General features: G+C 55.3%; 3 protein-coding genes and 1 long non-coding RNA gene across 6 annotated transcripts in view; 2 read left to right on the plus strand and 2 right to left on the minus strand.

Annotated features, from left to right (window-relative positions):
• The window catches only part of RTN4RL1 (reticulon 4 receptor like 1), a 73,250-nt gene extending 67,705 nt beyond the window's left edge, over positions 1 to 5,545 (minus strand). Inside the window, exon 1 of the mRNA XM_058704778.1 lies at positions 5,034 to 5,545. Coding sequence (XP_058560761.1) covers positions 5,034 to 5,046 — 13 coding nt within the window. The 5' untranslated portion in view covers positions 5,047 to 5,545. The remainder of the gene's footprint in view (positions 1 to 5,033) is intronic.
• On the minus strand, positions 1,882 to 4,353 carry LOC131497987 (uncharacterized). Its single transcript, XR_009255240.1, has 2 exons — positions 3,760 to 4,353; positions 1,882 to 2,318 (listed from the first exon to the last, which is right to left on the minus strand). It is a non-coding gene; the product is annotated as an uncharacterized LOC131497987 (long non-coding RNA).
• Positions 5,546 to 9,485: 3,940 nt separating the features above from the next.
• On the plus strand, positions 9,486 to 19,502 carry DPH1 (diphthamide biosynthesis 1). Of its 3 annotated transcripts, XM_058704780.1 has the most exons (14): positions 9,486 to 9,559; positions 9,741 to 9,904; positions 11,659 to 11,811; positions 11,935 to 11,998; positions 13,665 to 13,786; positions 14,205 to 14,362; positions 14,491 to 14,612; positions 16,261 to 16,329; positions 16,733 to 16,889; positions 17,022 to 17,122; positions 17,627 to 17,705; positions 17,984 to 18,124; positions 18,296 to 18,408; positions 19,371 to 19,502. In XM_058704780.1, exons 4-13 carry the CDS (start codon positions 11,946 to 11,948, stop codon positions 18,389 to 18,391), a joined length of 1,098 nt encoding a protein of 365 aa, XP_058560763.1. In that variant the 5' UTR covers positions 9,486 to 9,559; positions 9,741 to 9,904; positions 11,659 to 11,811; positions 11,935 to 11,945; the 3' UTR covers positions 18,392 to 18,408; positions 19,371 to 19,502. The 3 variants fall into 3 exon arrangements, with proteins under 3 accessions (XP_058560763.1, XP_058560762.1, XP_058560764.1); XM_058704779.1 differs by lacking the exon at positions 9,741 to 9,904 and having other exon boundaries at positions 9,492 to 9,559; XM_058704781.1 differs by lacking the exons at positions 9,486 to 9,559; positions 9,741 to 9,904 and adding an exon at positions 10,090 to 10,425.
• On the plus strand, positions 18,426 to 20,202 carry OVCA2 (OVCA2 serine hydrolase domain containing). The gene is made up of 2 exons (XM_058704786.1): positions 18,426 to 18,780; positions 19,371 to 20,202. The coding sequence occupies exons 1-2, from the start codon at positions 18,474 to 18,476 to the stop codon at positions 19,868 to 19,870; spliced, it is 807 nt and encodes a 268-aa protein (XP_058560769.1). The 5' UTR covers positions 18,426 to 18,473; the 3' UTR covers positions 19,871 to 20,202.
• The last annotated feature ends 55 nt before the right edge of the window (positions 20,203 to 20,257 follow it).

Consider the following 20,257-nt stretch of genomic DNA (forward strand, 5'->3'; position numbering starts at 1 on the left):
CACGGATGGGCACAAGTGGATCTTTGCTGCCCCTGTTTCCAGCCAGCATCCATACCTCCTCCCAGTGGGTTCAACCACGCATGCTCTAAGACCCAAGGTGGCTTTGCCTTGCCGTGGTGATGGACACCAACCAAGTCAGCGTGCCTCCTCTCCCCAATTCAAAGGCATCCAAGGAAGTCCCTGCTCTGGGCCTCTTAACCTTGGAGCTAATGTCTCCCTGGGTCTTCTCCCAGGCCTCGAGGAAACCCTCACCCTGAAGTCCCTGTCCCACTCTTCTCTCCGACTCGCTTCTACTCAGGGTGGCCTGGCCAGCGCACCCGAGAAAGGGCTGCTTCCGGCACTCTGCGCGGAGGTCCTGCCTTCTGCTGTCCCTGGAGGCTCTGTTCCCGTTTCACCAGCTATTTTGCTTCCTTGGCCATCTGTTCTCTCCCTGTCATCTCCTCTCTGTTTTAACCTTAACCACTACTTTGCTGCAGATGGTACCAAACAGATCCGTTCTTGACATCCTTCATGATGCCTGCCCCCTCCTTCTCCTCTCCAGCAAGCGAACTTCTGCTGTGTCCTTTTTCAGGCTGTGACTCCAAAGCTCAGAGTTGAATTCACCCCACAAGCCTCCCTCCTCAGCCTCATCTGCTGTCAACTATGCCACAGGTCAGGGGACAGACACCTGCATTTTCCTCTTCCTAACAAGACTTCCCCTTTTCGAACCTGGCCAAGAACCTCTGCTGGTGTCAAGTCCACCGTCTGCTCCAATTATCTACCTGGTGTCCATAAATAGTGCCCTTGAACCCTCTAGAGGGCTCAGGAGCAGCAGCCCGAGATGGAGACCACAAACTCCGGGATTCCTTCCTGCAGTGCAGGAGCCCGTGTGCCCATGCTCGGAGTTTGGGTCTGGAACAGCTTGTCTGTCAAAAATGGACCTGAGAGCTGCAATGAGGATTTGGCCACGTATTGGCATGACAGGAATCGAACCAAAACACATTTTCTGTGTGGTCTGAGCTCACAAGGGAAACAATACGCTGCTTTCCTTGCTTTTATTCTGGCTACTGATGAGAAAATGCATGCATGGGCTTTATTTAGCAACTCGCTCTGCCTCTCTTCTTCTGTTGGTTGTGTCCCGGTGCTCCCCTAAAATTCCTCCTCTTGGCTTCTCTTTTCCGGCACAAGGACGAGGAACTTTGAGGAAAGCAGCAGCCCAGAGGCTCCCAATGATAGAAGCTGTTTTGGTGACATTGGTTCCACCAGGCTGCATTCCCTGAGCGGGCCAGAATTAGGCTGGGAAGACTGAAATTCCACTTCTGCACCGGGGTTTGGGATACAAAAGCCTCATATCTCAACCCTCTCAAGCAGGGCTCTTGTATTTCCACTCTACACTTCCTCTGCAGCGGAAAGAGAAGTGTCTTGGCTGTTGGTGGAACACTCCTCCCTTCTCCTCTCCATCGGAGCTAAACAGGGCCATGTTATGGATAGCTCCAAGAGATGGAGCCTGCTTACCCCTGGCCACATGGAGACTCTCAGGTCACCTAGGGAACCTCAGGGATCAAATGGACGAAGCACTGACAACCCCATGGTCCCTTCCTCCCTCTGCCTCCCCTCCTTCTTCACACAAAGGAGACCCAATCCAGCCACCAGGCCAGCCCATCTGGCTATGGAAACCAAAAGAACAAAATGCATCTTACTGGATTGCAGACCTTAATCTAGCTCTTGCTGAATTATTCAAAAATGGCATTAACTTATAAATGAGTGTGTTTGACTGATTTTGTGGTTGATGTACAGATAAATTCTAATGAAAGACAGCTACAAGATTTTAAATTATTAATTAGACTGCCACTTAACAAAGCCTATTTGGCACTCTATTTCCTTGCTTAACAAGACAAAAACTTTAAGGACAGGTTCTTTATTAGCCCAGAGGCTGTTGATTTGCATTCTGTTTTTATAGCTCTAAAAATGAAAACCATAGATCCTGACCTTAAGCAGGCCACTTCTGGCAAAGCAAAACCCCCAACAGGGCTGCTCTTTCTTCCTGGATGGTGCTGGGTGGCTCGGGGCCTGGCTTGCTCTGCCTGCCTCTCATCTCTGACCAGAGGCTTGCTTTTTATATCCCTGGTTCTGCCAGGGTAGGCCAGGAGATGGAAAAGAGGGCAGGCAGCAGCTGAAGCCTTCAGCTACTAGCACTGTCAGCAGCAGGATCCACTGACGACTCGGGCTGTTCTGGTTCACAGAGGTGGGGCTGTGGCCAGTAGAGTCCTTTCCTGAAGGGATGCAAGGCAGCGCACGCAATTCCTAAAATGTCCTGCCAGAAGACAGGACCCAGCTTGCTGTAACAGGACAACCAGAAATCAGAGCAATGACCCTCATGACCGAATGCCTACGCTCACTGCCTTCCTCCTCTGGGCCTTCAGACACTGAGCCTCCTAAATCCACAAAGCACTCCATTGTCAAGCCCACGAGCCCAACCCTTTACAGAAAAGAGGGTTTTTCTCTTCCACTCTGCCCCCAGGATCTAGGAATGGCAGCTCTTTCTTTTTTCAAACCCTCTTCCAAAGCTGGACTATAAAACTCCCTCAGGTCTAGGACCCCATGAAGGGCCCTGCAGCTGATAGGCAGGGAAACTGCAACAATTGTCTGAACCTACCCTGTAACATTTTGCTTGGAGCTTTGGGGAACAATTTGAGAAGCAAACACTTCAATGGCCACCTCCCTTGGCATTGGCCTCAGGCATACCTTTGGCTTTCAGCACATACCTAGAATCCACACGGAGAATCCGAGTGTCTTGTACATGTGTGCAAAAGAAACAAGTCCTGGTGATCACAATCAGGGACAGAGAGAGAAGAATGTCCAGCAAAGGACCAAAATAAAAGTCCTTTGCCCACACAATGTCCCAGCAGAAGGCTGCAGGCCACTGGAGTCGAGCATAGCCCAGCAAAAGGTTTTTCTGCTCTGTTTTCCCCTGGTCAATCCAGGTGGAAACCTCTTTGCTGGAAGAAACTCTCTCATCAACCAAGCCATGAAGGAAGGGAAAAATAGCCCAAGTGGTGAATGCATATGACTGCCAAGCCTCCAGCAGCCACCTCTTGAGCAGGGTAAGTGAGCCTCCTCCAAGGGGAGCAGCCCCCAGGATGCACTGGGCTCATTCCAGGTTGGGTCTCTGGATGAGAAAGACAGGCTCCTGGAGGTTACTCAAGCCTCCCTGGGCACCTAAGCCATATAAATGAAGTGCATGGGCTGCTTTGTGGCTCACTTTAAACTAGAAACTGCCAAAAGGCAACAGACCAAAAGGAAAATGAGATGTCAGTTTCCCTCTATTATCTCCATCACAGACGAGGCAACCCAGACATGGCGGCTTTTTAAAACTGCCTGGGAAGCCTTACGCACCAGGGCAAGTCTACACACTCCAGGCCGAAGCTTCTCAGACCTGGGCTTCTGCTCAGTTCTGTAAAAAGCCCCTTCTGTGTGCAGACACTCAGGCCAGCAACGCTAGCTGCTGAAAGGACTTTTAGTCACTTTCTGCAGAGAAAAGGAACTGGGTGTATCCGTGAAGTGGTTTCTCCAAACAGCCGCAGGGACTTTTCCCACACCACAGTAAAAGGCAGCTAGCATTTCCCCCGCACTGCCCAGGCCCACGTGGAAGACACAAGTCACACAAGTTTGTGACTATTGACAGGATGGGGCAACCAAGGCTTCCCGGTAGGCCTGAGCAAGCCTGGACCACCACAGAGCCTTTACTGCGTCCAGCGAAGGTGTGGTTTCTTCACCCACCTGTCCCACCTGCTAGTGGGGTCTCCTCCATGACCCCCACGCCTGCTCCTCTCCGCCCATCTTGAGGCTTCGCTTCCCATTCCTCCGCCACCTCCCCCTGCCCGTTTTCTCCTTCCCTATCCTACTGTGAGGTCAGAATCCTGTGCTTACGACACCTCGGTCTGTTGCCATGGAAACAGGGGCGGATTAAGGCAGGAGCGCTGAGCGCAGGGATCAGGCCCCTCAGCTACCTGAGCTCTCGCCTCAACCGGCTCCCGCAGGGCCCGGGTCGCCAGACACAGGCGCCGAGACTCGCAGGCCACCCGGCCGGGTCCAGGGACCAGAGGGTCCCGGCGGAGCGCCGCAGTTCGCCCGGACCTGGAAAGGGAGGGAGGCAGACGCAGAGGCCGGGGTAGCTGGAGACGGGGCTTGCGGGCTCACGGCGTGGTCACCTGCCCTCCCTGGGCCCTGGGGACAGCTCCCCGCGCGGCAGCCACGTGGGGGCGCGGCGGGACTTCCCCAGCACCCGCGCCAACTTTGCAACGCTCTGCAATGAGCCGGGCGGCGGAGGGAGAGGGAGGGTCGTGGTTAGGTGGTCGCGCGGGGCCAGCTCCCCTCAAGTTGAGCCTGGCACCTGCCGCGCACGCAACCCGCGCTGCCCCCCGCCTTCGCATTTTTCTGCTCCAGTCAGAGAGGAAACTTTGAAGAACCGGACATCAGGCGCTGGCCACCTTCCCTCGGCTGCTGGGTACCCAGAGCCCGTCCCTGAGGACCAAAGCAGACTGCAGGAAAGGTGCCCGTGTCCGGGCCCCGCCTGAGAAGCGAGGGCGCGCAGTGAGCGCCCGGGCCCGCGGTCACTGACCGCTGGCCGCACTGGAGCGCGGGCTACACCCGGCACGGTCAAAGCGGCAGAACTGGCAGCATGTGCCCGCGCAGGGGATGGAGCCTGCAACTGCAAAACTTTATAATGGCAAAGCAAAGGTCCCAGAAGGCCACCTCCCCTCCCATCATGGGCAGCTCACTGTGGTCTCTAAATGACCTCGCCGAGCCAGATCCCTAGGCCTGGCCGCTAGATCCACGGAGCAAATCCCGTGTCTCGCAACTGGTCACCGACAGGGGCTTGAGCTCCAGCAGCAACCCCTCCGCAGGTGCGTCCCCGCAAAGCCCGCCAGCCCGCCAGGGGCTGCTTCCCCGGCCAGGAGCCCCGGCGCCGGGCAGCTCTCAGGCGGCTCCCAACCTCGCGGCTCTGTCCCGTGCACACTCAACTCCAACTTGCCCCTTCAGCTCCAACTCACCTTTGCGAAGCATGTTGGCCGTGGGGCCGCCACTCCGAGGTCGGCCTAGGCGCGCTCCCTCCCGGAGTCCGGATTCAAATTCTTGGGCGCCGGCTGCAGCTAATCCGAGCGCGTCGAGGCGGGGGCAAGCCGGGGATCCGCTTGTGCCCGGCAGCCAGGCCCCTCAGGGGCATGGTGAGCCCGAGCCCCGCGCCGAGGGCACCGGCGCCCACTAGCAACCGCGGCGCTGCCTGGCAGCCCGGCGCGCTCGTTCAGCCCCGGGACAAGCGGCTTGCTCCGCGGAGCCGGCGGCCTGCCTCTGCAGCCCCGAGCTCTTTGCAGGCGGTTTTGAGAGGGGACGCCGCCCCCCGGCCGCCCGGCCGCCGGGCTGCAGCCCCCTCCTTTCCGCCCCCTCGGGCCGCCGCCGCCGCCGCCGCGGCTGCTGCAAAAGGGCGCTCGCACGCACCGCCGAGCTCCGGGGAAAGCGCCCGGCGCGCGTTTGCAGGACCCGGTGATCGGCGGAGCGGGGCGCCTCCCTTCCTCCCCCCAACCCCCCGGCTTCCCCCACCTTTCCTCCTCCCTCCCTCCTTCCCTCGCTCGCTCGCTAGCTCCCTCCCTCTCGCTCCGCTCCCCGCCCCCGCTCACGGAGCGCCTCCCATACAAAATTTATGAAAGTGCTCTCAGCTCGCGGTGCCGAGCGCCGTCCTATTCCCAGGGCAGCGGCGCTCAGCCGCACGGCGCCGCCTCCCAAGGTGTTTTCGCTGCGCCCGCCCCCGGGGACGATCCTTGGCCCGCGTTGGTCCAAGTACCTGCCCCAGCCCCGGGCCGGCCGTCGGGTCACTCGAAAGCCCCTCCCGGGCCCCTCGGGCTTCCCGGAGCTCGCACCCGCAGCCCAACCCCCGCCCGCTCGCCCTTCCCGGCTGGAGGTCACCGAGACAGGCGGCTGGAAGCGTGCGCTCTGCCCACCAGCTGGGGCAGGAAGACAACCGCCATGAGACCCCAGTCACAAGTCAGCACCCCTGCCCATATCCTCTCTAGCCGGCTCCGCTTGCTTCTCGGAGGCTCGACGGCTCCTCCTCGCCCAGGACAGCTCCCGCGGACCCAGCCGCTTCACATCCACCGTCCCCCGATACTATTCTTTTGTCGGGGGGAGGTGTGGCGAACGCCCAGACAGGTCTAGTCCATTCAGCAAGCATTCACTGAGGCCCAGTTGTAAATCCTAGAGAAAGAGAAGAACCAAAGTGGGGCTCAAGTAGGCTATCCCCGCCTAGGGGGTTCCCTGGTCTCCTTCAGTCTACACAGACCCCGCCCGGGGCTTCCTGAAAGATGGTGGAGGCACCGCCTAGAAAGCTGGCCCTGCGGGGGGCCAGTTGAGTTGAGCTGAGAAGGTTCAGGCCTGGAGAGATCCTGGGTGGAGGCGGCACCCCCTACTGGCCTGGGATAAGAGGGGTCCTAGGAAAGGAAAAAGTGGGCTAAGGCACTCATTCAATACACATTTATTGAGGGTCTATCCTGTGGGACACTACTATTCCTAGGGATTCAGCCAATGGAAAAGACAAGGTCTCTGCCTTTGTGGAGTTTATAGTTAATAGGGAACAAATGAAAAAAGTCGAGATCAGGCAGTGCTTGGAAGAAAAGCAGGATATAGTACAGAGTTAATATGAGGGGGTCAAGGAGTGCTGCTTTGAGCAGGTGATGTCTAAGAGAGCTAACTGAAGTGAGATGAGTTGTGATTCCATGGAGAAAAACTTGGTATGATAGGAAGGTTCAAAAGAAGGCCAGTATCATTCATTCACACATGCATTTAATGGCACCCAGGCTCTGTATTTGAGCTAACTACATAGATATGGACTTCCAGAAGCTTATGGCATAGTTTAGGAAGAAAGACCCACAAGCCATCTTAGAATATGACGAGGAGACATCAAGTGTGGGAGGGGGCTCTGCTAGCTTTGTAAGAGGGTGAAGGACCATCAAGGAAATCTTCACTAAAGAGATGCCATTTAGGTTGGGTCTTGAGGGCGGAGAAGGAAAAAGGACATTCCAGGCAGAAGAGAATGTGCAAATGCTTGGTAGTGGAAAAAGTAACTTTGTTCTGAAGATTAAGAAGATTGGTCCATCATGGGGGTGCCTGGGTGGCTCAGTCGGTTAAGCGTCTGACTCTTGGCTTCAGCTCAGGTCATGATCTCACAGTTCATGAGTTCGAGCCCCATGTTGGGCTCCACAATGACAGTGTGGAACCTGCTTGGGAGTCTCTCTCCCTCTCTTTTGGCCCCTCCTCTGCTCACATGTGCTCTCTCTCTCTCTCTCAAAATAAACTTAAAAAAAATAAAAAAAGATTGGTCCATCTTGGGATGAACTGAAGGTGAGGCATTCTCTTAGCTTTGACCAGCTGCAGGGCTGGACTGACCTCACACCCTGCCTGAGCCCTGCCAGGCAGACATTAAAGCTGAACTTAAGGCACTGGGCACTGCAGAGGCTCTCCATGAGTTAACTGAGGCTCAGGGAGTCTGAACAACTTGCTCAATGTCACAGAGCAGATCAGTGCCAAAGTGTAGGCCTGAATCAGGGTATGCTAATCCTCCTTCCAACTCCATGAGCTGCCTCCCCATAACCCCCTTGCCCCACAAACTCTAGCATCTTAGGCAAAGTTGGCTGGGGCTGGGCGTGAGTGTGAGAAGCAGAGTTATTTCAGGCCTCAGGAGGGCTGGATGCTGCTTTGGAGTCCAGCCAGGGGGTGGGGGTGACTGTAGGCGGGTGTTGTGGTGTAGCGTGGGGGTGCACTGTGCCTGCCTTCTTGTCAGGCAGTAATTACTCAGACTGCTGAGTAACTCAGGCAGGGAGACCCCCCACAAACAGATGGAGGTGTTCTCAGCCCAAGTTGAATGGCAGCCCTCAATGTCCTTCACTGCAGTATCTTGGGGGACATGTTAGTTCTTCTAGACATCACCTGGTTTCCTAATGGGTACAAGAACAGCTCATTCAGCACAGAGGCTGTAGGGCAATGTTATGAGGATGGGGGCCTTCTATCATCAACAGGCCCCACCTCTGCCTAGGGAAAGACCCTAAGGGGTGGTGTGCTTGCTAGGGAGAAGCCACTACTCTGCTAGAGTCAATCCCCACCCGCCCCCTTGCCAAACTCACAGCTGCAGCCAGAACTAAAGCTGCCCGTTGGCTGGGCCTTCGTGTCCTGAAGGGGGAAGGGCTGGACTCAGGGGATCCCTGGAATTGAGATCTTGCACCCTGGGGGTCCAAAGAACCAGGGACATTCCGGGCTGGACTCTTATCAAGGCAAGAGGGGTGTTCCTGAGACCGATGTTGGCCACAGTTCAGTCCGAAGTTGTAACTGTCCTAAGAGCATCGGTCAGTGGCCTGAGGGGCAGAGCATTGACCCTTTCTGGCCCTCCCCTTGGCTGCTCACTCTCAGCCAGCCCATATATCCCTCTTCTCTGGGCAGCCTCCCAGGCAGGGCCTGTCCCTGGCTGCTTGTTTTTCACTTCTCCATGCACTTTAATTAGGAGTTTCCAAGCAAGGAGGGCCTCCAGGGGAGCCCGAGGCCACAGAGCTACCTTAAAGGGCCAGCAGTGCTCACATCACCACCACCAAAAGAGGAAGATGGTGCCAGAGGGCTGGATGGGCAAACAGCCCTGGGGGACCTTTGCTCTCTAGGGCAGACCTTGTTAAGGGCCAGTCCTGCAGGTACTCTGCTCTTCCAAACGTCAAGGCTGCCTCACTGGCCACTCTTCCTTCTCTTTGGGATCACAGGAGCCCAGGCCCAAGCCAGAGAAAGACTATCTAGGCTTGTGGGGCAGCCTAGGCAGAGCAATGTTGGCCAGAATCCAAACGGTTTAGGCTGTTCAAATCCTTGGACCACCTCCCTGCCCCAGGAAAGCACCCTCAGATTTGGGGTCTTCCCAAATTGCTAGTTTTTCATATGGGAACCTTCCACACTTGGTTCTAAAGGTAAGAGCCCTCTGGTGCTCCTGAAATCAGCACCAGGACTCAATTTGGAGCTGGGCTGAGTGGAGCTGAGTTCTGTCTTGTTTGGGCAGTGGGATCCTCTGAGTTAGAGAATGTGGCCTACCTACATGGCCTCCACTGCTTACCAGGAGGGGATACTGGGAGAGGAGCAGAAGGGAGACTTGGGGGGGGGGGGTGTCCCCATTCACAAGACAGACTGTAGAATTCGGGCAAGGAGTCGGCAAATAGAGGAGCACTGGCCTGGGAATGCCAGGTCGGGCGGGCTGGGAGCTGAGCGGAGAAGCCTGGGCAGCCAGGAGAGCGCAACTGCTGTGTTCTGGGGGCTCGGGAGAGCCCCGTCCTTCCGGGCTAAGAGGGACTTGCGATAGTCCCGCCCCTATCATCTCCTTCCTGGTCCCCGCCCAGCAAATTCCCGCCCCTCGCTAGCGATCGGCGGTTGATCGCAATGTCTGAGCTCTCGGCGTTCTTCTCACGCTGCCTTTTTGATCTCCACGTGGGCAGGCTAGTGATGGCGGCGCTGGTGGAGTCGGTGGCTGCAGAGCCCGGCGGCCGAAGCGGCCCTGGCAGAGGTAAGTACTACCATTCTGCGGCCGCAGGACCTCACATCGCAGGTTAGGGCCCTCAAGTTAGGGACAGAACCAGCCCCCTCTAACAGCGGCGGCCTTTCTCCACCGGACCCCGAGGGCCCCGCGGTCACTGGGTACCGCGGCTTTCGCTGGAGCCCAGAGGGACCGGTCTTCCTTTTTGCAGTCTTCGGGCTCGATCGGGAGCAGCCCTTCCTAGGAGCCTGTAGTCCTCACGCCGGAAACGCTGCCCTCCTGCCTTGGCGGGCAGACAGGCTCAGGAGGACTCACGGATAAGGCGGACCCGACCGGGAGGAAAAGAACTGGAGCGTTGCAGTGGCCATTCTGCAAGTGGGCCCTCAGGCAGTGCTTTCAGGAAAGAAGCGGGTTTCATTCACCAGGCACTTACTGAGGGCCCACTGAATGCCAGGCCTCTACTGGATGGAGGGACTAGACGACAGTCCTGCCCTCCAGGACCTCTGTCTACCGGAGAATGCTGATGTAAACAGAAGATTACAGGCACGTGACAAAGGAGGAGGAGCCTACTGGTCCTGGGGACTAATTGAGCTACTAAGGCCAGCAGCTCCCACACCCCCAAGACCACAAGGGACTTGGCCCTGTCAGAGGAGCTTTTGTGAGGGACCCAGGGTTCTGAGCTGGTTGTTCGAAGGCCTTCGAAACAACTGAACAAAAACGATGGCAGGGGTGACATTCACCTCTGGTCTCAGGATCCCAGCCTGCCATGCTAATTCTCCACTGCACCATCATCACGACCACCATCCATCCACAGGCAGAGGGTGAAGGGTCATGTCTAGGAGCAACCCTCCCATAGTAGTCAAGGGCCCTAGCAGAAGTTCTGGCACAAACTACAGGTTCAGTAAATATTCATTCAATACATTTCTTGCCTTCCTTGTCACATTCCCAAACTATCTGGTTCCTAAAGATATAGTAGGGGTTGAGCTAAACTGAACTGTGGAGAGTAGGATGCAAATTAAGGGCTGCAGTTTTGCTATGGGCTACACTGTTTTCTTTAATCAAAGGGTTGTAATTTGCATACCTGCATTTGCTCCCACTAGACTACCAGCCCCTAAAGAGCGAAATCACTTCTCTGTCTTTACCTGTTTGCCCCCAGTCCTAATTAGAGTGTGTTCTTTCCATCTTTCCTGGGGTGGAACTATGGGACTAGGGAACTTGTTAAGTCAGTTAAATGTTTGTTGTTTGTTTCCCTTTTTTAAAAAATTTAATCTAATTTAATTATTATTATTAACTTTATTTCATTTTTTTTAGAGAGTGCAAAGAGGGGCAGAGGGAGAGAGAGAATCCTAAGCAGGCCCCATGCTCATCGCTGAGCCAGATGTGGGGCTCGATCCCACAATCCTGGGACTATGACCTAAACCAAAATCAAGAATCGGATACTCAACTGATTGAGCCCCCCCAGGCGCCCCATTTATTTCTCTTTTAAATGAGGAGAGGGAAGAGTGTAGGAATTCATCAGTGTAGACCTAGTCAGTGGGACATGAGTAAAGAGAACAGTCTTTTGGGGCGCCTTGGGATTCTGCTGGCTTGTGAGCTCTCTCTCAAAATAAATAAACTTAAAAAAATAAAAGAGGGCAGTCTTTTAAAATAGTACTTGTAGTACTTGTAACAGTTGGCTTATACACCTCATATTTAGGACCTCAGAACTTCAAGGTGGTCTCAGGGACTGGGGGAAGAGAGACATTTTCCCAGGGTGCTAGGGTGGCTAGGCTTTCCCTCAGAGTTGTTCTTTGTCAAGGAGCAGTTGTGTGGGCTTTTTTCTGTTTGTCCTCAGTTCAGTCTCCTGGTATCATTTCTGTTCTCCAGAGGTAAGGTATGAACTATGCCCCGTTCATGGGCTTAAGTCTCTGATTTCCAGTAATCTCTCAACCTGGAAACTAATTATGCAGCTGTCTTCCTTGCTTAATGGATTCTCTTTCCAGCTTCAGAATGAATTCAGTGGGGAAGAAGGCTGGGCCAAGCCCCTTGGCATCTGGGATCTGGGCTTGAAACTTGGGTGGTGTTAACAGCTTAGCTGGGTCTGGCTCTGTTTTAGGCCAGGAGCCAACTCAGGCCTTGCGTTGTCCTAGGTCGAGCCCCTCGGGGACGCTTGGCCAATCAGATCCCCCCTGAAATCCTGAACAACCCCCACCTGCAGGCAGCCATTCAAGTCTTGCCTTCCAACTATAACTTTGAGATTCCCAAGACCATCTGGAGGATTCAACAGGCTCAGGCCAAGAAGGGTGAGCCCTCAAGCTTTGAGATGGGGTAGGGGTGGTGAGGTTGCCTGGCTCAGTCAGGGGTAGTAGCCCCATCCCAGCATTTTTCCAGCCCTCTGCTCTCATGTCTCTGCTCTTGTCTTTCAGTGGCCTTGCAAATGCCTGAAGGCCTTCTCCTTTTTGCCTGCACCATTGTGGATATCTTGGAAAGGTGAGGCCTGGGGCACTGAAGAAGCTGAGCCAAGGTTTTCCCCATGCCTGTTACAGCTCTGCCTGTTGACATTTTTTTCCTTCTGGACCTTGACCTTACCCTATCCCCTCCCATAACCATACACACACAAAGGGAAAAAGCCAAAACTAAACTCCCAGCCTGCTGAGATCCCAGCCTGTCCTGCTTGGTTTTGTCCATATAACTCTCTTTCCCTAAAATATTTAGGGGGGAGGAATGACTCAATTCCAGTATCTTCAAAGCTGAGTCCAGAGCAGGTGGTGGGGTCTGAAGAGGAACCTAAGAATCCTTAGTGCTGACCCGGAATGAGCTCAGTTGTCAGCATCAGGTCTAGCCAGGGTGAACTTTTTTCTCTGGCACACTTGGGGGAGTAGGGCAAAGAGGGGCTTGGTGCGGTAGAAATGTCTAGGAGATGGTATTCAGTTCCTCTTCCCTCTTAAGTTTCTTCATTACAATGAGACATCCTTGGGGGTCGGGGGTGGGGAGTGCTCAGCCATCTGGAACCAACACTGGAACAGGGAGGGGGAATGGAGAAAGGGGAGGTCATCTCGTGATGGGAACCTCCCACTTCCCTGCTGCTGCCCTCCCCCACCCTGCTTCTCATCCTGCTGCCACAGACTCACTTCCCAGCTCCCACCCTTTTGCCCCTTGGGGATGCTCTCTGGGGCTCAGGCCAATTTGCATACATTTTAATCTATAAAAAATTAAGTGCTCTGGCTGACTCAGATGCCTGGGCTGCATTTTAAGGAGTTGAATAATCTGCTTCTGTGCACAGACTGATTTGGGGAAGGGGGAGGAGGGGCGGATGCTGACTGACAGTAGCTCAGCTTTCTCCACCACACCCCCAGGAGAGGAATGGGGAGACTCTGGTCACCAAGCCAGGCCCCACGCCCCAGGGGTGGGTCTCTCAGGGAAGAACTGGTCCTCCAGTTGCATTACCATGGTGAATTTGGGGAGTGTGGGGTCTTCCCCACCCACCCCTGTCCCCTAGTGATTCAGGCCTGGCAGCAGATCTTATGGCAATGTGTTGGCCAGAGCCCACTCTTTCTGACGCACGAGGTATGTGGGTGGTGCCATGTGCTGTGGGGGAGCTGTTCATGGGTCCCCCCATCCTGGGCACAGAGGGCCCTAACTAAGGGTGGGGATCCCAGCCTGTAGCAGGGGGTCTGGGTGACAGGGAGGCTGTGTGTACCCATACGTGCCTGCCCACACACACCACAGGGTCAAGGCCTGGGAGTGGGTGCCTTTGCATGTGTATACGCACTCGTTGCTCTGGGTGGGATGATCGGGGCATCAGAGGTCTGTATTTGACCCCGTGTATGCCCAGCTGAGGGGTGGGGGTCCTTCCTGCAATCTGAGCTTGGACACAGGAACTGGGTGCTACAGAGACCATCCTCATAGAGCTACAGTTCCAGGAGCTGCTGCCAGGACTGGGGGATGTGGCAGCTGGGCTCCTCCTACTCTTTGTTGGCAGAAGTGGCAGCTGCCAGCCCAAGTGATTGTGGGGGGTAGGGAGAGAGGAGCTGAGCCCTGAGATACCCCCACAGGGGTAGGTCTCTCTCCCACCTCACCCTTGTGTCACCATCTCATTGTTCCCCCTGGCTCCACTCCCCCCACCCCACCCCGCCCCCACCCCGCCCCCCCACAGGTTCACAGAGGCCGAAGCGATGGTGATGGGTGATGTGACGTATGGGGCCTGCTGTGTGGATGACTTTACTGCAAGGGCCCTGGGAGCTGACTTCCTGGTGCACTATGGCCACAGCTGCCTGGGTACGGTGGGCCGGGATCTTGGCAGGGAGGCAGAGGGGCAGAACTGCATGCTAATCCCCCATCACAGTGCCTTCTTGTCTTGCTTGCAGGCAGGAGGTCCCTCCCAGTTTCTGGGATGGCCTTGGCCTTCCTGCTCTGCAGGTGGATCTTTCCTTTGGATTTGGTTGCCTTGGAAACAGTGTTGCTGTCCCAGATGTGGGTGTTTGAAAGGCTGTTGGTGGTAGAGTAGGCTGGGCCCCTGGCCGAGTGACAGAGAAGGAGCTTCTGAGGGACCTGTGACCACCACCCCCCTCACACCCCCTCCTTTTATCCCTAGGCTGAAGCCACTGGTCCTGGCTGCACAGAGGCTTTGGCCCTGGCAGGCCCTTTGCCCCTCTGGCTTTCCAAAATAGTCTCCTGATCTCTACCCTCCTCCCAGTTCCCATGGACACCTCGGTCCAAGACTTCCGGGTGCTGTACGTCTTTGTGGACATCCGGATAGATACTACCCACCTCCTGGATTCTATCCGCCTCACCTTCCCCCCAGCCAGTTCCCTTGCCTTGGTCAGCACCATTCAGTTTGTGTCAACCTTGCAGGTAAGTGGACAGATAGCCCCATCCTCCAGACTATTCCTGGGGTCCCATGTGAGGTGCTCCAGGCTGGTCATCTGGCTCTGGCTCTCTCCCCTCACTCACTTGCTTCCCTTCTGTCATTATCCTTACAGGCAGCTGCCCAGGAGCTGAAAGCTGAGTATTGTGTGAGTGTCCCACAGTGCAAGCCCCTATCTCCTGGGGAGATTCTGGGCTGTACGTCCTCCCACCTGCCCAAAGAGGTGGAGGCTGTTGTGTAAGTGAAAAATGGGGGGCCAGTTATAGAGACATAAGAAGTGTACCCTAGAAGGGAGCCTGATGTTCATCATATAGGAAAGAAAACGGAGTCTAAAGCTCCTTAACTGTTTGCTCAAGGTCACCATGTAAAATGGGGACCACATAGGGTTTCATGTTTCCTGTCTCCCTCTCAGGTGCTCTGTCCATCTAGGAGGCTAGGCCCAGAGTGGGCAGGAGTCAGGGGGCCTCACAGCAGGGGCTGAAGGTGGGCTAGAAATGGTGGGAATATAATTGGAGAAGATGGATGGGCACGCCCAGGCTGCAGCCCCATTAATTTAGCATCCGGACAGCTAACAAGCAGGAGCAGCATGTCTCCTGCCGCCTAATTATTTTAGGTAATGGAAATGCTTAATGTTGTGTGAATGCAGCCAGCCTCAGAGCCGACAGCTCCCCCGGCTGGGACTGGGGAGGGGAGCCCCATTCCTGGCTAATGGAATGAAACAGGGAGGGGCACTCCCCTGACTCAGCCCCACCACTGGGGCTGCAGATGCTGGCCCCACAGGCCTTGCTGCTCCCACACAGAACACCCCTGCCCCTAGACAGGCCCACATCAGGGCCTTCCCCAGCCCAGACCTTGCAGCCCTACTCCCCAGGGGCATTCCCCCTGTGCCTGTGCCCGCATAATTCTGAGCTCATAGACACCTACCCTTGGGGGCTTCAAGGTGTGTGTTGGAGGGAGGGACACTCTTGAGTGTTGGCCATTCATCACAATTCAGTGTGCTCTCCAAGAAAGAAGGAGCTGCCATGGCAGATTGTCCTTTGTCTCTGGCTTCTCCATGGCCCGGGAAGCTACTTTTAAGGACAGTATCTCCCAGGGCATGTTTGAATACATCCTGGTGGTTAAACCTAGAATCAAGTCCAAATAGACTGCTTAATAGCTGTGTGACTTTGGGCAAGTTTCTTAACATCCCTGAACATCCGTTGTATCTCTTGTAAAATGGAGAGAGACACTATAGGTAGCTTGGAGGATTCTTTGATAAGACTGAGTGAAGTCCTACATGTCAAGTGCTTAGCCCAGGCCTGGTGCGCAGAAGGCACAAATCCAATACGGTAGTTGTTACAACTCAGTAACAGGACCTGAGAGCCAGTTTGGGCGGAGAGACCCAATGTCTACCCTGAAACCATGTTTACAGCATCACTGATACCCTGAACACTACTTGCCAGGTTTGTGTTGAGCTAGGTGAGGGACAACCTGTCCTACCACCTCCAAGTTAGGATCTCTGGACCCCTGACTGGCCTTCCGATGGTCCTGGCTGCCCCTCTACCCTTCCTCCAGAAGATTGAGCAGTGGGGAGCAGTTCTTAGATTCTGCATTACATAACTAAAGGGGCCTTACACTCCTCTGATTCAAACTCCTTATTTTGCATGTGAGGAAACCAAGGCCTCACAGGAGGTGAAATAAATGCCAGTTCTCTCTCTCTCTCTCTCTCTCTCTCTCTCTCTCTCTCTCTCTCTCTCACACACACACACACACACACACACACACACACACACACACAGACCAGCATAGCTGGCCAAGAACTCAGTCTGGACCTCCAAGCCAATGTCTTCCTTTTCTGCTGCCCCGCCCCACTCCACGCTTACCATCCCCTTTCTACCCATTGCAGATATCTTGGAGATGGCCGCTTCCATCTGGAGTCTGTCATGATTGCTAACCCTAGTGTCCCCGCTTACCGGTATGGGCTGAGCTGGGATGACCCACTAGGGAGGGGGTGGGACTCCCTGCCACTGAGGTCCTCGATTGGCCAAAACTTTCTCATTCTCTGGCACTTCACAGCCAGCAGCCCTAAGGATCTAAGGTACTTGGGTTCTGAATCTGGGGGTCAGACCCGGGCTGCTGCTCCACAGTACCCACCCATCCCTTGGTATTTACAATGAGATCGTAAACCCCTCTCCCACCTTTGCCTGTTCCAGCTATGGGACTGATCTTTCCAATGACCGTCTCTGCTCTTGCCTCTGTTCCTAATTACCTGCATGGAGCCTGAAGGTTCAGCAGACCAATGGGCTGGGTCGGGGAGCTATGTGTACAACATACACTGTGAATGGCTGTCACTGTGACCCTGATAACTTCTTTTCCAGATATGACCCATACAGCAAAGTCTTATCCAGAGAGCACTATGACCACCAGCGCATGCAGGCCAACCGCCAAGAAGCCATAACCACAGCCCGCTCAGCTAAATCCTGGGGCCTTATCCTGGGCACTTTGGGCCGCCAGGGCAGCCCTAAGATTCTGGAGGTCAGTGGGTTTGGGATGGCCTCTAAAGGAGGGGACTGACTAGAAACCCAGCTGGGAAAATCAGTAGGCTAACAAATTTAGACTTGGCTGCTTGATTATGGTGACCTGAGCTTGGCCTCCCTCTTCCAACAGCACCTGGAATCTCGGCTCCAAGCTTTGGGACTTCCGTTCATGAGGCTGCTGCTCTCTGAGATCTTCCCCAGCAAGCTTAGCCTGTTTCCTGAGGTGGATGTGTAAGTTTCTTCCCCTTACCTCTTTAGCTATGACTCTGGCTAAGAAAGCTTAGATCTGAGTCCTGCCCAGCACACATTGAAGGCTGGAGTGAATGGGAATTGCTTCCGTGAAATTTTAATGTTTACAGAGCACTCATTCAGCAGGGGCTACCCTTGGCTATGGGTCACCCCACTCTAGCGTGGGGGCTCACAGGTAGCTGCAATTATAACGTGCGAGATGAGTTTGAGGAGTGGTTGGCACCTGCAGAATTTGATTCTGGGGATATTATCACAGATGAGCTGCCCAGCCCCTGCCCTCAGAAAGTTCATAGTCACTGGAGGAAACAGGAGAAAACAAGCAATGCTGTAGTGTTTTTCTAAACAGCATTAGGTGACAATCTTTACTTTAGAATGAATAGTAAGCATTCATTGGGTGTGCTGGGGACACAGTCATGTTTTTCATCATGCTGCCCAGGAGAAGGGGAGCACCCCCCTCCTTGGGTTTGACCTGACTTCCCTTTCCAGGTGGGTGCAGGTGGCATGTCCACGCCTTTCCATTGACTGGGGCACAGCCTTCCCCAAGCCGCTGCTGACACCCTATGAGGTAACACCAAGTTGTGAAAATCCCTGAGGTAGAGTGGGCTTTGCACTGGTTCTGTCAAGGGAGGGATCTGGAGTGGGGTGGGTGAACAGCACTTAGTTACAGCTGAGTCCCTTCCTAGCTGTGTGGCTTTGGGCAAGTCCTTTAACCCCTCTGAGCCTCACATTTCCTTTCTGTGGCATGGGGATAATAGGACCTTCATAGGCCCTCGTGAAGACTGAATTAAGAAATCCTGCCCAGAAAAAGTCAGCAAATGTTATTGTCCTGTTGTCCCCCACTAGGCAGTGGTGGCCCTGAGGGACATTTCCTGGCAGCAACCCTACCCCATGGACTTCTACGCCGGCAGTTCTTTGGGGCCGTGGACAGTGAACCACGGACGGAACCGCCCCCCCCAGGCCCTGGGCCGGCCATCGCTGGCGAAGGTAGGCAGGGACTGCAAGCAGGGAGGAGAGACCAAAGGCGCGGCCTCGCACTGGCCGCCTCCCTAGCGACGCGAGCCGAGGCTGCCGCCGTGCGGCCGCTGCGGAGAATGCACGGGAGCAGGGTGGAGGACGTCGCAGAATTGAGACCCTGACCAAAGTCTGGGACCTCAGATGCAAATGCAGGAGGAGCCCACGCGCCCTACTCCAGCAGCGGCCTGCGACGATTGCAGCTGCAGAGAAGAAAAGGGAGCGCCGCTCATTCCGTAGACCCTCCTTGGTCTCAGGTATCCACCCCTCCTCCGGCCACACCTTTCCCCTCCGGGTTGTTCTGGGAACGCCGGCTCGCTCTATGGCCCGCCTTCGGGGTGGTGCCAGCATTTGGTCCCGCCCCTTGCATATTCGACTTCCGCTCGGGGAAAGTCTGCTTCCGGCCCCTGGCGGGTTGCCCGGCAAGATGGCGGCGCGGCGGCCGCTGCGGGTGTTGGGGCTGGCGGGCTTCCGACAGAGCGAGCGGGCCTTCCGCGAGAAGACGGGAGCCCTGAGGAAGGCGCTGCGGGGCCGCGCCGAGCTCGTGTGCCTCAGCGGCCCGCACCTGGTCGCGAATGCCGCGGGCCCCGAGAGCGTCGGGCCAGCCTCCGGCGAGACGGCCCTGCCCGGTGAGACGGCCTTGCCCAAGAAAAGCACTGAGTCTTTTATCTGGCGTCGTCTCCACGACACCCTTTGGCATACCCCCACGCTGTATCCTCGCCTCATTCCTTCCTTCTGCCCATACCCTTCATTTCTTCCTTCCCAGCCTCACAGGCTTCCGCCTTGATGTGTCATCCCCCTTTCTCCGTGCCACCCTGTTCTCCACCTCATTTCCCCCAGACTTTCTCCCTTCCCCTCAGCCGCCTCTCTTTCCTTACTGTCACTCCCAAATCCTCCGTGCCTCTCTTTTTCTTTCTTTTTTTTTTTTTCAACGTTTTTTTTTTTTTTTTTTATTTTGGGACAGAGAGAGACAGAGCATGAACGGGGAAGGGGCAGAGAGAGAGGGAGACACAGAATCGGAAACAGGCTCCAGGCTCCGAGCCATCAGCCCAGAGCCTGACGCGGGGCTCGAACTCACGGACCGCGAGATCGTGACCTGGCTGAAGTCGGACGCTTAACCGACTGCGCCACCCAGGCGCCCCAGTGCCTCTCTTTTTCATTTCTTCTCCCCTAGATACCCGCTTGCTCTAACCCCATCCTTTTCCCTATATCACTTTAGAGCCCTGCCTTCCGGAGGAGCAGCCTCGAGGCTGGTGGTTTTCAGAACAGGAAGCAGACGTTTTCAACGCCCTGAGCCATCCCACAGTGTGCAGAGGTCTGGAGGAAGCCTTGGGAACCGTGGCACAGGCACTGAAGAAACTGGGGCCTTTTGATGGGCTCCTTGGTTTCAGCCAGGGGGCCGCGCTAGCAGCCCTTGTGTGCGCCCTTGGCCAAGCGGGAGATCCTCGCTTTCCCTTGCCAAGGTTTATCATCCTGGTGTCTGGTTTCTGTCCCCGGGGCCTTGGACTCAAAGAACCCATCCTGCAGGGCCCCTTGTCGCTGCCTTCCCTCCATGTTTTTGGGGACACTGACTGTGTCATCCCCCCTCAGGAAAGTATGCAACTGGCTAGCCGATTCACTGGAGCCATCAACCTCACCCACTCTGGTGGCCATTTCATTCCAGCAGCTGCAGCCCAGCGCCAGGTCTACCTCAAGTTCTTGGACCAGTTTGCAGAGTGAAAGATGAACAGGGGCTCTGCCCCTACATCCCCTACCCCCACATGACCTTGGGGCAGCCTCTGGACTCCAGCCTCCCCGTCTTTCTCCTGCTCTGGGAGCTCAAGTGCTGTAGTGTTCCTCACTATCACCAATTAAGAGACATATCAGTTCTTTAGACTCAAATTATTATAAGCCCAGCTCTACACTCAAGAAAAAAGGGAGCAGGATACTCAAACATGACGTCTGATACTCAAACATGAGAAAGGCCAGTGGACCCCTGGATGAGTGGAGGGTGGCATGGGAAGAGCAGGGGCTGGCACTGTGACTGCCACATAATAAAGTGGTGATTTGGATTTTGAGCATCTTTTTCCTTATACAGAAAAACCCATTTTGAAACCGAAGTCTGGA

Source organism: Neofelis nebulosa, chromosome 16 (genome assembly GCF_028018385.1).
Source record: "Neofelis nebulosa isolate mNeoNeb1 chromosome 16, mNeoNeb1.pri, whole genome shotgun sequence".
In the NCBI taxonomy this organism is placed as follows: Eukaryota; Metazoa; Chordata; class Mammalia; order Carnivora; family Felidae; genus Neofelis; species Neofelis nebulosa.

Coding starts and splice junctions, on each gene's coding strand:
- DPH1 (XM_058704779.1), top strand. CDS start 9,499: ATGGCGGCGCTGGTGGAGTCGGTGGCTGCAGAGCCCGGCGGCCGAAGC. Junction 13,787..14,204: donor CTATGGCCACAGCTGCCTGG/GTACGGTGGGCC, acceptor CCCTCCTCCCAG/TTCCCATGGACACCTCGGTC. Junction 18,125..18,295: donor GCCGGCCATCGCTGGCGAAG/GTAGGCAGGGAC, acceptor CTGGGACCTCAG/ATGCAAATGCAGGAGGAGCC.
- OVCA2 (XM_058704786.1), top strand. CDS start 18,474: ATGGCCCGCCTTCGGGGTGGTGCCAGCATTTGGTCCCGCCCCTTGCAT. Junction 18,781..19,370: donor CGGCGAGACGGCCCTGCCCG/GTGAGACGGCCT, acceptor ATATCACTTTAG/AGCCCTGCCTTCCGGAGGAG.